Here is a 15,738-nt window from a genome sequence, read left to right as displayed (position 1 = left end):
GTCTTAAATTATTGCTTCCCTTGACCTTGCATGTGTGTATTCAAGTCCACAGACACTTTAAAATCAAGGACTGAATGAGAGGGTCAATTATGAACATTTTGGGCAATTTTAGATGAATCAATCAAACGGTGAAGGCTGGGGCCTTTTGACTACATTACGTGCTAAGTTTGAGGCAAGGGCTTATGATCTTTTTAAAAGTGCATTCAAATACTTGAAAGGTAGCTATGATGTATAATATCTAGCACTGAGAACAACAGAACTACCATATGTCTTCAGTTGAGTCTGGGTCCTTTATGGGCTTTTGCTTTGAAGGTATGTATAGGGCCCACTGTTTTAAAACAAGTCCTAGCCTGAAAGTAAACATCTTCTAAATAATTCCATATTTATATTGGTGAAAACTCCACATAAGAAATCATATTTGGGTTATAGTTTTCCAGTGAAGTTTGCCAATCAGCATCCTTAAAACTGGCATTGAAACAAGAGGGTTACAATGGGAATGGATATAAAAATCAGACCATAAAATGGATGTGCCTCAGAATTTGAAACTATAGTTGGAGCAGACATGTCCTTGACTCTTCCTGCTGGTTTCACCACATCAGCTTCTTATGGTTATACTAGATCAAGAGTCAAGAGACCAGTGCGGGGCCTGAGTGACTAATTGTCCATAAATCTTATACACATGGCCTTCCAGTACAATCAGGCTGAGCAGTTGGCCCTTTGAGCAGAAGAAAGCTGAAGCCCAGTGAGCTGCTTGCTTTTGGCAAAATGGTGTATTATGCAATCCTTTTGAGAGGTGATATTTACCCATCTCCAATTAATTCACACTGCTCATTTTAATTCAAACAAAATTAGGTACAAACAACTTCCTCACATCTGTTTCTATGAGAAGAAGCAACCAGATAGGAAAAAAAAATCACCAGATGTTAAAGATATTTGCAAAAGAATTGACTTTATCCAGAATCTAATCAATACACACAGTCCTCAACACCAGCACGACACAAACAAACAAGGTGACAGTAACAACAGCATGGAAAAAAAAATCAGAAAATTCAACTCGCAAACGTTGCAATCTAGGTCCTGGGAAAACAACATTAAAGTCTCTTTTCTGGCAGAGCTATCTGCATTATATTTCTCAACTCAACCTCTGGCCCTAGTTGAGGCCAGTTAAATTCTGGGAGACCAGCTTTTCCACGTGTCACTATAGCTATAGGTGCTCCAGGATCAGTTTTATACTTCTGTGCATTTATTTCATTGGGGAAAAGCTCTTCAAGTCAGCTCATCTCACTAAGCACAGTTTTGGGTCAACAGCTATGCAGCTAGTCAGGTGCATGGAGGTTTACATGTAGGAGTGTTGGTCAGTGACAGGATGATGAGATCAGGTGGGTAGATAAAGATATGCATTTTATTATCAAGTTTCATAAGTGGCCTGAGTTTGTTTAGTCTTTTCTTTCTGGGATCAGCAATCCCTCCTGGTCACCTGCGATAACTTGCAGGATGTTCAAAGTGAAGGGAGTTCCTCGGCAGCTAGTGTCCGATAGCTACCAAAATGATGGTCACGTTGTCAGCAGAGCCCCGGCGGACAGCCTCATTAGCCAGTCTGTTACAGGCAGCTTCAAACCGCACATCCTGTGAAGTTTTCCCCATCCTTGCAGTGAGGGTCTCATCCTGTGGATCGACATAAAGACCACATCATTTAGAACAGTTTAGAACACAACTGAGCCAACTCAAACAAGCCCTCAACTAAAACAAACATCCTGAAGGTGAGCTTGGATCTAATGGCTAGTATCTTGCAATCCTTAGGGACTTCCTCACATCTTCTCCAAGAGGTAGCCACTGAATGGAAGGTCACGAGGTGGAAATGAAACAAGGCATTGATGGACTGGAAATAAAAAAAATGTTCCAGACATTTAAAGCATACCAGCTGAAGCTGAGGTCATTGTAAGATGAAGCTTCATGCAATTTAGCAGAAGAGTAACATAAATAATGTTACAAACCCGAGTGAATAAAAATAAATGGATGGGCAAGGGATGGACAGAGAGTTTGAAATTGGTTATGTCTGATGTTTCATTTTGATTTTTGCTATGAAAACCAACCCACTGGCTCTTGAGTGCAGCATCCCCTGGTATTTACCTGAACTGTCAGATAGCTGGCCCAGACCCAAATCGAGATGCAGTGCTTGTATTAAAATGAACACCACGTCAAATGCCAAAGACCAACTTTGTCCAACATCTAACCAAAACACATGGACCTCAACACCACCACCACATGAACAAACAGCACAAAAATCAGAACATTCAACTCAATGAGGCTTTACAATCCTTAATTGAGGACTCCAGAGAATGCATCTTCAAACTACACCAGGCATCAGGAGTTTCAGATAAACTTATGGAACTGCTGATCTATTTCTGTCTCTCATTTCTGTACATCTGTAATGTTTTGGAAGATACAGGTGGTCAGCTCTTAATATTAAAGACCCCAGTTAATGTTTTTGCTCACCTATTTGTAATGACTGCAGCCATTTGCAAACACCCTCAGTGAAAATAGTTTTCTGCTGAAGTGAGTAATAGGAGGAAGCAAACCACACATTGGTGGATTTTCCTTTCCATTGATGTCAATGGAATATAGAATGCTCACTCACTAACATCCAGCTTCAGCAAAGACCTATTCTGCCCCTTGCAGATCAATGCATACTTTCCCAGTAATAGTCAATAGATTTTACACTCTTATTTGTGCATTTTAAGATTATTCTTTTTTTTACCCCCAATCTTGACCTTCAATGTCACCAGCCCCCAGTCAAGGATTAAATGGGCAAAGTGTTGTGAGTGGAAGCCAGGTATAAAGTATCATCTCACTGCAGACTATACCTTCATGATGTTCTTGTGCAGGGAATCAAGGGATATGGGAGAAGTGCAGGAGAGCAGCACTAAGGCAAGTTAATCAGCCACGATCATCTTAAATGGAAGAGAAGGCATGAGGGGTTGAATGATCTCTTGCCACTGTTTCTTGTTTTCTTATGCAATGGGGGAAGTAAAAGGACCATTGATGGGGTTGGGGGAGACATGATGCTAAGTCACAATGATGTAATGGTGCCTAAAACTGGTGGATCAGGGGTGGTGGAAACCTTGTTCCCTGGAAATTCCTAATGTTGTTGTTAGAGCGGAGAATGTGATAGGTTAAGCAATGCATCCCTCATATAACAAAAGACGAATGTTCTACGTGAGAAATGGCATTTCCAAGCTTCAAGCCAAAGAATTCATTCACAAGGAACAAACTGGTCTGAGGCCAGAAAACTGTACCTCGAGTATTGCTGTAACAAAGAGGATGGCTTCTTCCGGGGAAAAGACTTTGAATAATCCATCGCAAGCCAGGAGAATGAACCTGGAAGGAACACAGGGCATCACACAAATTGTCAGTGTGGCAAGAACAGAGCCAGAAATTCTATGTGAGTCACAACCTGAACCCGACACAGTAAGGAGTTTGGATAAACATATTTTCATACTACATTTTGCCTTGTGCCTCTAATGATACAGATTGTGATATCATTACTGAATGTATTTCGGGAAGACCTCTATTGCTAATATGTTTCGCACAATTAAATGGAATTACGTACATTTAACATCAACCCTAAAACAATGCAGTTCAGGAATCCAATGACTTGAAAAAACACATATGCAAATCAACATCAAATTCTGATGAGGGACCAGATCCTTAAACCTAAACCTAACCCTACTCCCTCCACTGCATCACAGTTATTTCCCACCCCTTCCCCTGTGTAATTCGAACTGGCATTTCCTCAATATAAAATCTAATCAATCTGAAACAGGCATGGTTGAAACATCAACAGGCTGCTGTCACAGCTCAGTGAGATGTTATCTCGTAGTGCCTTGCCAGCAGGTGAGCAAGTCCCATATTTACTCTTTAATGCTAAAGTCAATTGAATAAGCAACAGAATTAGCCATTTGTCAAGGCTGTCACTACCTATCATACACTGTCACAAGGAAACACACAACAATTTGATGAACAGGGTGAGGAAATACGGGCTTCTGCTGATGTCTGGTTGAGACAGAAAGGATAAGGCAGGGTTCTATTCATTCCTGTTCTTCCATTCCCACCCCCTACCTTCCTTCAATTAAAATATGGTGAATTATTTGCTGTCATCACAAGTGCTCACTTCACATGCAACTAAACTCTAGCCATAGTTTACGAAGAAAATCAAAGGAAGAATGCCTAATAATAATCTTTTGGAGTGCCCTTTCTTGCCCCTCCTGAACATTGCGACTCTTATTAAATGTGCCCTTAGTGCCAGTACTCAGGGGCATTGTTCAAGTGTGAACCCGGACAATGACTATCTGCAGGATATTCCACAATTCAAGGCATATGGCTAAGCTTTATCCAAATGTCGCATGCCATTAATAGAATACAGAAGTGGAGTGGCCATGGCACCATGAAGTCAAATCCCATCATGGTAAGCTCTGAAAGAATTCACCAAATGAGATCATTTCCAAGTACCAGCAGAAGCAAAATAACTGCTGTAGAAATCCTTCTAGTTCACCTTTGCCCTTCAGGGAAGGAAACATGCTACTCCTTTCTGACATGGGAATTTAGACCCACATTACAAATGTGAAGCATGTACTTCAAAGCAGCATAATGAGCCACTCAGTGTATTATTTTATAACTGTTTTACATAGTTACAAGGGAAAATATGCTAAAGGTGACTGTGCCAGAGTTATGTACATCCTTTGGAGATTTTCTTTTCAAGACCGTTACATTCTCCAGCAAAAGTAACTGCATGAACTGAGGCAAATAATCTTGTTTCTTTGCTCGTCTCTTCTTGGCCCCAGAGCACTGAAGTTAACTGTATTATTCTTCCTGCTGTACAGGCCATCTAATTCGTGCTGGATCAGGGATTGAACCTCCTCCACATAATTCTAATGTATGGAATCTAAAGTTTTAAGAAAATGTAGATTTAAAAAAAAAATTGGCAAAGCTCTCCTCTATAAGTTATCCTTATCTTTTGACTTCCCCAAAGAATGCAGATTCCACATCTAACATGTTACATTGGTTCTGCCAGTCAAGGTCAGAAATAGCTGCTCATTCTCTTGTTTGAAAAGGTCATGTGGGCTGGAATGGACTGCTTCATTAGTGGAGAAATTGTAGACAGAGCTGACCATCATGGATTGATGAGCAAATACTCTATTCTTAACCCAATTCCTGTTAACAAAAATATCACTGAAATAGCTGAGCAAGGACTGGCCAAGGGTACTTCACCGAGGAATATCTACAGCAATAATCTGGAGCTACAGCAGCCTGCAATGACCATGATCACCCTCCTTGTGCCAGGCGTGATTCCAGCCACTGGTGGATTGAACTTTAGCTTTTCTAAGATCTCATAGTGACATCCTCTGTAGCTGATGTCAAGGACTGCACCTGTAACCACACCTCTGGCATTCAGCTCATGACAATATCTGAATCAAAGTTGCATTGACGTCTAGTGGCAAGTGATCTTTGAAAAATCCAAACTAAGTTTCAACGACCATATCTCGTTTGCTGATACCACAGATGATAATTCTATCAAATTGGCGGAGGGCTAGAGGGCAGTAATTGGCCAGGTTAGACCAACTGCTATAGTGGATGTGTCAGGGGAATTTTTTTTTAACAGTTCAGCATGCATGCCAGTGTCATAGCTATACTGGAGGAGCTTGGCTGTTGTGGAAGGTGGGAAGTTGCTGCTGGTTCTAGCACACAAGTTAAGAACTAGAGCCAGGATATTGCCAGGACACTGAACAATCACCATCGTGAGCCATTATGGAGTACTAAAGAGGATAAAATACTTTCAGAAAGCCTCCTCCCAGCATCTCCAAGGATGCCTGTGCCCTGATCATTTGATTTATTCCATACAACTCGAAAACTAACAGCGTCTGCAACTCACTACTGGGTATTCTTTTCCCTCTGAACTATCTGATACCTCATCTTTAATCACCTCTAGTGAATTTAGCAACAACTTGTTTCTCTGCAAGTATGAGATTCCCAAACCAGACTCTAAAGCAAGTACAAAAGGGCAAAGCAAATGTGGGTCTAGAGTTTTGTCAGAATGACCATGAAGACTAGTCCAAACCAACAAAACAGAACACCACAAGAGTAGAAAGACTCATGCCATCAGGTTACACTTATTGTAGTTTGTGTGAAACCCATTTGATAAAAAGCTCACTTTCTCTTGACCACGATGTAACTTTATTAACTTTACCTGTCACCTGTCTGACTTCGGCTTTTAGAAATCATCCTACACACAAAATGCTATGTTCTGTCATCGTGCATTTTGGATGTATTGGCAGGAATATCCATTTAAGTTTTAGTCTTGATAGGTACTTCACATAAAGACCTCCGTGGAACAATTAATTTGTGCCATTTAAAATGTGCTAAAATGGATCTGCCATGCATAACACAATTCTACTTGGCAGATCCAAATCAGATTAAACAATTTTATCTCAAAGGTGCTGGTATGTCTAAGGATGAAAGGCAGGACCCATATCAGACATTTTACAGGGCTGATACACTGTGATTGGAAAAGATTGTTTTATTATCAGCATTGGCCACTCCATCTGCACCTGAATGAAGTCTGCCCCTCACAAACTTTACATTCATCCATGATGGACACAACTACACACTCCTGGATATATTTCAATATTTATCACGCGAATTCAAACCATGAAACGTATAGCCTTGATTATTCTCCTACATAAACTCCCAGTCCAGAAAAAAAATATATACCAAGAAATAAAAGGTCTGAATGAAAGAGGTAATTACTCACAATTTGGGATGGGGTGATATAGTGGATTAGACAGACTGGCACTAGGTATTAATGGGTTAGACACTTGCAGCATCCTTACCCATCTGCACACAAGTCCTACTTGTATTCTGAACAGAATATCTGAGATTGAAAAGCAAAAACATGCAGACATTGGAAATATGAAACAATAAAACATGCAGAAAATAGTCAGCAGGTCAGGCAGCATCTGTGGAGAAACACAATTGTTGTCTCAGGTCAATGACCTTTCATCAGAACTAGGAAAAGTTAGAAAATGAGCCACCTTTTTGATGAAAGATCACATATCTGAAATGTTAACCCTATTTTTCTCATCTCACCTGCCTGACCTGCTGAGTACTTCCTGAATTTTCTACAACAACTAAGATATAAATTTGCATTAAAAATTCCTTGGACGGAGTACCTACAGTGGATGCAGAAATTCAGGTAACAACAAAAACTGTCAGGTTCCTACCCACCACCTAAATTTTGAGGTGCAGGCAAGTTTTTTTGCCCAATCTTCTTTCTATGACAAGGCTGAGAATTTGTCTCATTACACGTTCAACAGCAAAGGGAACCAAATCCAGTTCTCTTACCACTTTGACCTAATACAGAAAGGTTGATGTTATTTTAATATTCCTAGCTTTTTCACACAGTTCTTGTTGCATCCGTACAAATGCAAGCTATTAACATGTACCAAAGTAATGGCTTGTTTCATTTATTACATGGTACAGTGTGTGTGTGTGTGTGTCTCTCTCTCTCTTAAAACACCCCAGAGATTTTGATATGCATATTGTTATGTCTAGCCAGGTAGGAGTTTAAGACACTCAGCTCAAATACCAGTCATCTGCAAGTTTTGTGTACATGCAATTCCGAATTTAAAATATTGCCAAATTTCCTACGTATTGGTCGAATTTTGAAAGATGTTTCATAGTTTGTCGTGCTTAACCTTAGTAGTTGTCCCAAAGACATCAGATACAGAACAGAAAGCCAGAGATTCTGTCAACAATCCAGAAAAAGCTCCTGTAAGATTAACATTCTTGGACTTTTGAGTCAGTTCTTGTTCACATAATTCTACAATTTGGAACCTGCCACAAAAGGATGGTTAGAGCTGTTGCTACTGTAATTCTTCATTAAGTCATCACTTCTATTTACTTGCCAATTTGTGGTCTATAAATTTGCTCAACAATTTTCAGCTCAAAGACACAGTTGTGAAATGTTCATTCCAAAAGCAAACAAAAACAAAAAGGAAACCTGAATAAAAACACAGAATGCTGTAAATACTGAGTATGCTGAGCAGCATCCACGAAGAGAGAAACAGATTTAATGTTTCAGGTTGGTAACCTTTCATCAGAAAAGTTGCCTTCTTAGACGTTGCATCCTATCTTCTCAAATTGACGAACATTGAACGAAAGTAATTAGAAAGCAAAAAATGCAGGGGTAGATTTACTTATAGTTCCTGAAACTCAATGTAAATTAGACAGACATTGATCAGTCGGGAACAGATTGTTTGATGTTGAACCATCAGGATTCAAATCCTTCATGTCACTTCTCATCCCTTATGCCCAAGCCTGAGAAGCATAAGGTGGGGTAAATAATGACAGCAGTAAATACACAGGATTTACAGTTTTAAAAGTTCTGCCATACCTGTCGTTGGATGTTAACGGACAGCGTCTGACATCTGGTACTGAGATAACGCCACAGTGCTTGTACTGCCCATCTCCGATGGAGCGCGATACCTCCAGCATGCCCATCACACGACCATCCCTGTGCAGACATGAATCAACATTAGCCTCTGCACAATGCAATACATAGAATAAGCAAGGTCAAGGATAAGAACCTGCTTCATGTGAAAGCCATCAGATATTCTCCCTCGCAGCAAGGTGATTCCCCAGCTGGGCATTTCTGGCAAAAAGTTACATCCACTTGGAACAATGGTCATAAATTGTTTGTTAAAAATCAGAGCTTTTGAGGCATAAATATCCCCAAGGATCATTTGCTGCAAGAATGGGGATGTTATCAAAATTGCTGTTTGCAATAACACCATTTTCTGCAGAACGTGATTAATTCACCAGCAAAATGTTTGACAGGAGTTGAATCACCTCAGGGAAAGGCACGTTATGCTGAGCCATGGGAGGATCACTGCTGTGATACCTTCAGCTGCAATAAAACCAAGCCATTGAAATGTTGCCAACCCATTTCACTCAAGAACTTGAAGGAAGCAACTCCCCTCTTTCGGCTTAATCATCATACTGGCAAGAGTGGATCAAACAGCAAGTACAGGTGAAAAACTGATGGAACCTTGATACGTACTTTATTCTACCAACCCATCCTGTGAATAGAAATGGAGTACTAGCTCTGTTAATCCGATCACAAAAAATATATTTCTCTCTCTTACCGATAAGATGTTGTTATACTCAACTTGTTTCATGAAACATGGATAAGTTGTTATTTATTCAGCAATATGTGGCTGGTAAAAAAAATGTAGCTGAACTGGCAGTAAGATTTAGATAGGGGTGGTGAATATACTGAGATCGGATTGTTGTCTCCTTATTTCCAATACCCAAGCAGGTAATAGAATGCTGTTGTAACAACAGGGACAGTGTCTGAAGTTTTCTCAAGATGTATTGGATACATTCATCAGGACATATTTGGAACACAAAGTTCAACAGTGTTATTAGCGTCATACAGCACAGCAACAGGCCCTTTGGCCCAACTCGTCCATGCCAAATGTGTTGCCCAGCGAGCTAGACCTATCTGTCTGTGTTTAGCCCATATCCCTTTAAACCTCTCATATCCATGTACTTATCTAGATGGCCTTTAAGTGTTGCTAATGTGCTTGCCTCAACCACTATTTCTGGCAGCTCATTCCAAATATGCACAACCCTTCACATGAAGAAGCTGCCCCTGATGTCCCTTTTAAATACCTCGCCTCTAATCTTAAACTCATGCCCTTTTGTTTTTAGCACCACCTCCCTGGGAAAAAGACTATGGGCTTTCACCCTGTCTATGTCCCTCATGATCTTATATACCTCTATCAGGTCACCCCTACATTCCAGGGAATAAAGTCCCAGTCTATGCAACCTCTCCTTGTAACTCAGGCTCCCCAAGTCCAGGCAACATCCTGGTAAATCTCTTCTGCACTAATTCTAGTTTAATAACATTTTTCCCATAACAGGGTGACCAAAACTGTACACAATATACGAAGTGCGGCCTCACCAACATCTTACATAACTGCAACATAACTTCCTAATTCCTATACTCAATGCCCTGACTAATGAAGGCAAGCGTGTCAAACACCTTCTTCACCACCGTGATACTGCTTTCAGTGAACTATGCTCTTGCACTCCTAGGTCCCTCTGTTCCATAACACTGCCCAAGGCCCTACCATTCACTGTACAAGTCCTTCCCTGCTAAAGTACAATACCTCACATTTATCTGATTGAAAGCCATTTGCCATTCCTCAGCCCACATACCCAGCTGATCAAGATCCCCCTGTAATTTTTCACGACCTTCTACACTATCTACAACACCATCTATTTTAGTATCACGTGATACTATTGTTGCTGTTACTCTGCTTCAGTGCTTCACAGGATTACAATCAAGCAAATTTGACACTAAGCTGCCTTGGAGGCCATTCAGCCCAACAAGTTTTTACTGACTGTGCACAAGAGAAATCCAACCAATCCCAATCTCTCCCATAATCTTGCAATTTCATTCCTTTCTGAATCTTATCCAGCTCCCATTTGAACACTACAATTGAATTTGCCTCCACATTCTAGACCTAATGTCTCACTCCGTAAAGAAAAAATTTTCATACAACTTTTGGCAGATTACCTTCGGTCTATGCCTCACCTGCGCACTCCCTCCCGAGTTCTTGACCCCCTCCTATCCAAGGAAAATAACCCCAGCTTCTCCACCCTACCCACACAACTAAAGTTCCACTTTTTCAGAATCATTTTGGTAAATCTTTTCTGCACTCTTGCTAAAGCCTTCAGACCTTTCCTCAATTAAATTTGTAGAGTGACACAGCACTGAAATGGGCATTTCAGCTCACTGTTCATGCCAAACATCAAGCACCCATTTTGACACTAATCTTACCCTGACCTTTTTTATTCTCCCCACAGTCTACAACTCAACTACACACTGGGGATAACTTACAGTGGTCAGTTACTGACCTATCAACATGTTTTTGGAATGTGGGAGAAAACCAGAGCACACAGAGGAAACCCACATGGTCACAAGGAGAATGTGCAAACTCCACACAGATAGCACCAGGGTTGAGGATTGAAGCCAGGTTGCTGGAACTATTACATAGCAGCTCTACCACCAGAGATGGGCACAATAATTCAATTATGGCTGAACTTTGTTTTATAAAGGATCATTGTGACTTCTTCGCTCTTGCAAACTATGCCCCTATTTATAAAGCCAAGGATCTCATATACTCTTTTAACCACTTTCAACCTGCCCTACCATATTCAACAAGCCAAGCACATAGAACCCAAGATTTCTCTGTTCTTGTACTCCTTTTAGAATTGTACCCTATGGTTTGTATCACTTCTTTTCATTCTTTCTACTAAGGTGCATCACTTCACATTTCTCATGACCCATTTGCCCATTCCAGCAGCCTGTCTCCATCTCTTTGAAATTTGATAATACCCTTCTCACAGTTCCTTATACTTCTGCACATTTTGAAATTGTGCCGGAGAGTCATTGAGTAATACAGCACAGCAACAAGACTTTAGCCCAACTGATCAGTGCCAACCAAGGTGTCTAGCTGAGTTGGTCCCATTTGCCTGCGTTTGGCCCATATCCCCCTTACTCTTTCCTATCCATATACCCGTCTAAATGTCTTTTAAATGTTGTAATTGTTCCTGTCTCCACCACTTCCTCTGGCAGTTCATTCCATACAGCCACCACCCTCTGTGTGGAAAAACTTGCCCCCCCAGGTCCCCTTTAAATCCTTCTCCTCTCACGTTAAACCTATGCCCTCTAGTTTTAGGCTTCCTTAACCAAGGAAAAAGACTGTGACCCTATCTATGCTTCTCATAATTTTATAAACCTCTATAAGGTTACCCCTCAGCCTCCTTCACTCTCTAACTTAACTCTGTACACCCAAATTCAAATCATTAATATACATTAAGCAAAGCAGTTGTCTTAGCACCGAGCCCTGGATATTCTCTCCAGTGCAAAAACGATAACCATTCACAACTACTGATTCCCATTACTTAATTTTCAATTTATGCTGGCCCAGCCCCTATTGTTCCATGTCCTTAAATCTTGATGACAAGCCTATTATGAGACACTAATCAAGTGCCTAATGGAAACCTATATACACCACACCAACTGCAGTTCCCTAATCAACACATTCTGTTATATCATCAAAGACACAATTTGCCTCTAACAAAGTCATGATGGCTTTCTCTAATCAATCCACACTTGGCCAAGTGACTGCTAATTCTGTTCCCAATTAATTTTCCTCAAACTTTGGCCTCTATTGATCCTTACAGGCCAAGATTGTGACTTTTGAAAGTTTCCAGTCCTTGTATTTTTAAAAGAATGGAGCCTCTGGAATTTCCTCCATTACTTTCCTCAGCAACCCAATCCCTTCACGAGTAAACTTCCTTTTTGATCCCTGATCAGCCTTACTTCTCTTAGAACCCTTTTCCTGTTTATGTGCCTTTTTTGGAATTCCTTTCTATGTTTGCTGCCAGTCATTCCTCATGTCTTGCTTTGCTACTCTCATTTCTTTTTAACTTCCTCTCTGAAATTTCTTTAATCAGCCTAAATCTCATTTGTGTTAACAGCCAGGCATCTCTGACACGCTCTTCTTTTCAGGTTATTATACTCTCAATCTTTTTGGTTATCCATTGATATCTGCCTTTAATTTCCCTACTGTGCTCTCTAGTGTCTCTGAGTCATCGAGAAATACAGCACGGATACAGGCCCTTCAGCCCACTGAGTCCACGTACACCATCAAGCAACCACTTTTACACCACTGCTACCTTAACCCGTTTTATTAGAGTCACAACATGGAAGCAGGCTATTTGACCGACCATGTCTATGCCATCCAGTGGGCATCCATCTGTATTTATCCCATCATTCAGCACTTGGCCTGTGGGCTTCAATGCCTAGGCAATTCAAGTCCTCCATGTCTATGCCTCTTAAATGCTGTTAGTGAGTCTGCTTCCACCACTCTCCAGCAGTGCACTCCAGGTAATCACCACTCTCTGGGTGAGGAATGTCTCCCTCAAAATCTCTTACCTCTTATCCCAAATCTATGGCCTCCTCTTAACCCCTCCACTCCAGGGAAAACAGACCTAGGCCATCCAGTCTCTCTGCATAACTAATACATTCCATCCCTGGCAACACCCTGGTAAATCTCCTCTGCATCCTCTCCAGCACTATCACATCCTTCCTAGAGTGTGGTTATCAGAACTGCATGCAGAACTCCAGCTGAGGTCTGACCAATGTTTTGTAATGTTGGAGCATAACCTCCCTGCTTTTGTATTCAATGCCATGACGAATGAAGGCCAGCATCCCATATGCCTTCTTAACCACGTTATCTATGTGCACTGCCACCTTCAAGAATCTTTGGACTTGCACACCAAGACCTCTTTGTTCCTCAGTACCCTCAAGGACCTTACCATTTATAGTCTATGTCCTGGCCTCATTGGTACTCCATGCAGTCACAGAGAGAACTACAAAGTCCGAACAGACACTGCCAAAGGTCAGGATTGAACCCAGGTTCCTGGAGCTGTGAGACAGCGGATCTACTGGCTGCACCACTGTGCCACCCTTTCATTTGAACCCATCTTGAATACAGCTGAAACATCTCTGCCTTAAGACCTCCAATTATTCAATTACAGTTTTGCTTTCCAGGTTGATTCCAATTTAAGAGGCAGATGCATTCTCATGCCACTGAAATTGAGCCCCCCCCCCCCCCCCCCCCAACCTTGATTTGTCCATATCCTTTTCCATAGCTATTCTGAACATTAGGATATTATGATAGTCATTTCCTAGTTGTTCCTTGATGAAAAACACGATGATGCTGGAGGAACTCAGCAGGCCAGGCAGCATGTGTGGAGAAAAGCAGGTGGTCAACGTTTTGGGTCAGGACCCTTCTTCAGGACTGAAGATAGGAAAAGGGGAAGCCCAATATATAGGAGGGAAAAGCAGAGCAGTGATAGGTGGACAAAAGACGGGAGGCAGGGTATGCACAAGGTGGTGATAGGTAGATGCAGGTAAGAGATAGTGATGGGCAAGGGTGGGGGAGGAAGGGAGAGCAGATCCACTGGGAGATGGGTCAAAGGCAAAGGCAAGGAGAGAAAGGAAAAAAAAGGTAGAATAAAAAGAGGCTAAGAAAGGGAAGAAGAGAACAAGAATGGTTGGGGGGGGGGGGCGGGGGGGAAAGAGTGTTGTGGGGAAGGGTGGTGGGAAATCACCTAAAGTGGGAGAATTTAATATTCATGCCATGAGGCTGCAATTTTCACCCAGCTCTCCAATTCACTTGGACTATCTCTGACACCTCTCTCTCCCCTTCCTCAATCTTTCCATCTCCATCTCAGGAGATTCCTTATCCACTGACATCATCTACAAACCCACCGATGCCCACAGCTATCTCGATTACAGCTCCTCTCACCCTGCCTCTTGCAAGGACGCTATCCCTTTTTCTCAATTGCTCTGCCTCCGGCGCACCTGCTTCCACGATGAGGCTTTCCACTCCAGAACATCCAAGATGTCCAACTTCTTTTCTAACCCGGGCTTCCCCCCGACTGTAGTCGACTTCCTTTGTTTCCCTAGTTGTTCCTTCACTGATATTTAGTCCTCGACTTGGTTCACTTCCCAGAACTAAATCCAGCAACCCTCTGACTTGAAAAACCACACAGTGATAATGGGAGACTTCAGTGATCCAAACTCCTCTCTATCTTTACCCCTTATGTCATTACTATCCCAGTATACATTAGGATCACTGAAGAGCACTTATATCACTACTCCATGGTTTTGGCACACTTCTGCAATTTCCCAACAAATTTGTTCCTCAGTATCATCCCACTACTTGGCAGCCTGGAGAATACTGCCAGTATGCAAACACATCTCTATTGTTCGTAATTCGTAACAGAAAGATCTTGTCCTTGATTGTTCCAGGACATCCTCTTGTTCCAGCACTGCTTAATCTCCTTCATCAATACAGCCAGTACTCTTCTTTTTCCTTCCCTGTCTTTCCTGTATATCTTGTGTCCAGGAATATTTAGAACTCAGTTCTAGTGATTTTTTTCCCCCCACCTGTTCTCTCTCACTATTCCAGGTGGCAGAGACTTTCAGACAAAATGTTCGTGATTTGGAAATGTATTGGCTCACCAGTCTTGTTTAAGGTGCATGTGCCTACATACCTGTGCATTTTGTCCTCTCTCAGACTGATGCTGTCTAGAAACCTACCTTTTCCTTGCTCTGGTGCTACTGATCTCTCACAATCATTCGTTGCATTTTCCCCCCTTTTCAATGCTACCCTCTTATGCCCAACACTCTGCAAACTACTTGAAATCTCTGCCACATCACCAGCAAACCTTCCCACAAGGACATTGCTCCCAGATCTGCAGTGGTACATTCTGTCTGGCATGTACTGGTCTCAAGTCCCCCAGAAAGTCACAACATCACAGGAACCTAGAGCTTTCCCTCCTGCATCTTCCCTCTAGCCAAAACTTTATTTTATTTCTAAACTCACTGGGACATGGTGTAGGGAGTAATTCGAATGAATCCTCTTAGAGTAATCCTCTAAAGTGCTGCTTCTTAATCTTTTTCCTAACTTCTTAATATCTGCCTGCAGGATCTCTTCTCTTTCACTGCCTAGGTCACTGGTATTGACATGAAGTACAAACACTCAGCCTTATGGTTGGACTGCAATAATGTCAACAGTTGCTCAAACTCCAAAACCT

At 41.7% G+C, this 15,738-nt stretch overlaps 1 protein-coding gene across 5 annotated transcripts in view; it reads right to left on the bottom strand.

The window, feature by feature from the left end:
- Positions 1 to 930: 930 nt before the first annotated feature.
- ilkap (integrin-linked kinase-associated serine/threonine phosphatase) overlaps positions 931 to 15,738 on the bottom strand; it is a 36,291-nt gene continuing 21,483 nt past the window's right edge. For 2 of the 5 annotated variants that reach the window (XM_052018040.1, XM_052018042.1), the window contains exons 8-11: positions 8,450 to 8,569; positions 6,888 to 6,928; positions 3,297 to 3,378; positions 931 to 1,665 (exon numbers count right to left, since the gene is read on the bottom strand). In XM_052018040.1, coding sequence (XP_051874000.1) covers positions 1,554 to 1,665; positions 3,297 to 3,378; positions 6,888 to 6,928; positions 8,450 to 8,569 — 355 coding nt within the window. In that variant the 3' untranslated portion in view covers positions 931 to 1,553. Of the gene's footprint in view, positions 1,666 to 3,296; positions 3,379 to 6,808; positions 6,929 to 8,449; positions 8,570 to 15,738 lie in introns of all 5 variants that reach the window. The other 3 variants (XM_052018041.1, XM_052018043.1, XR_007956487.1) reach the window with 2 other exon arrangements.

Source organism: Pristis pectinata, chromosome 6 (genome assembly GCF_009764475.1).
Source record: "Pristis pectinata isolate sPriPec2 chromosome 6, sPriPec2.1.pri, whole genome shotgun sequence".
NCBI classification, from domain to species: Eukaryota; Metazoa; Chordata; class Chondrichthyes; order Rhinopristiformes; family Pristidae; genus Pristis; species Pristis pectinata.
This window is presented reverse-complemented; position numbering and strand designations above follow the sequence as displayed.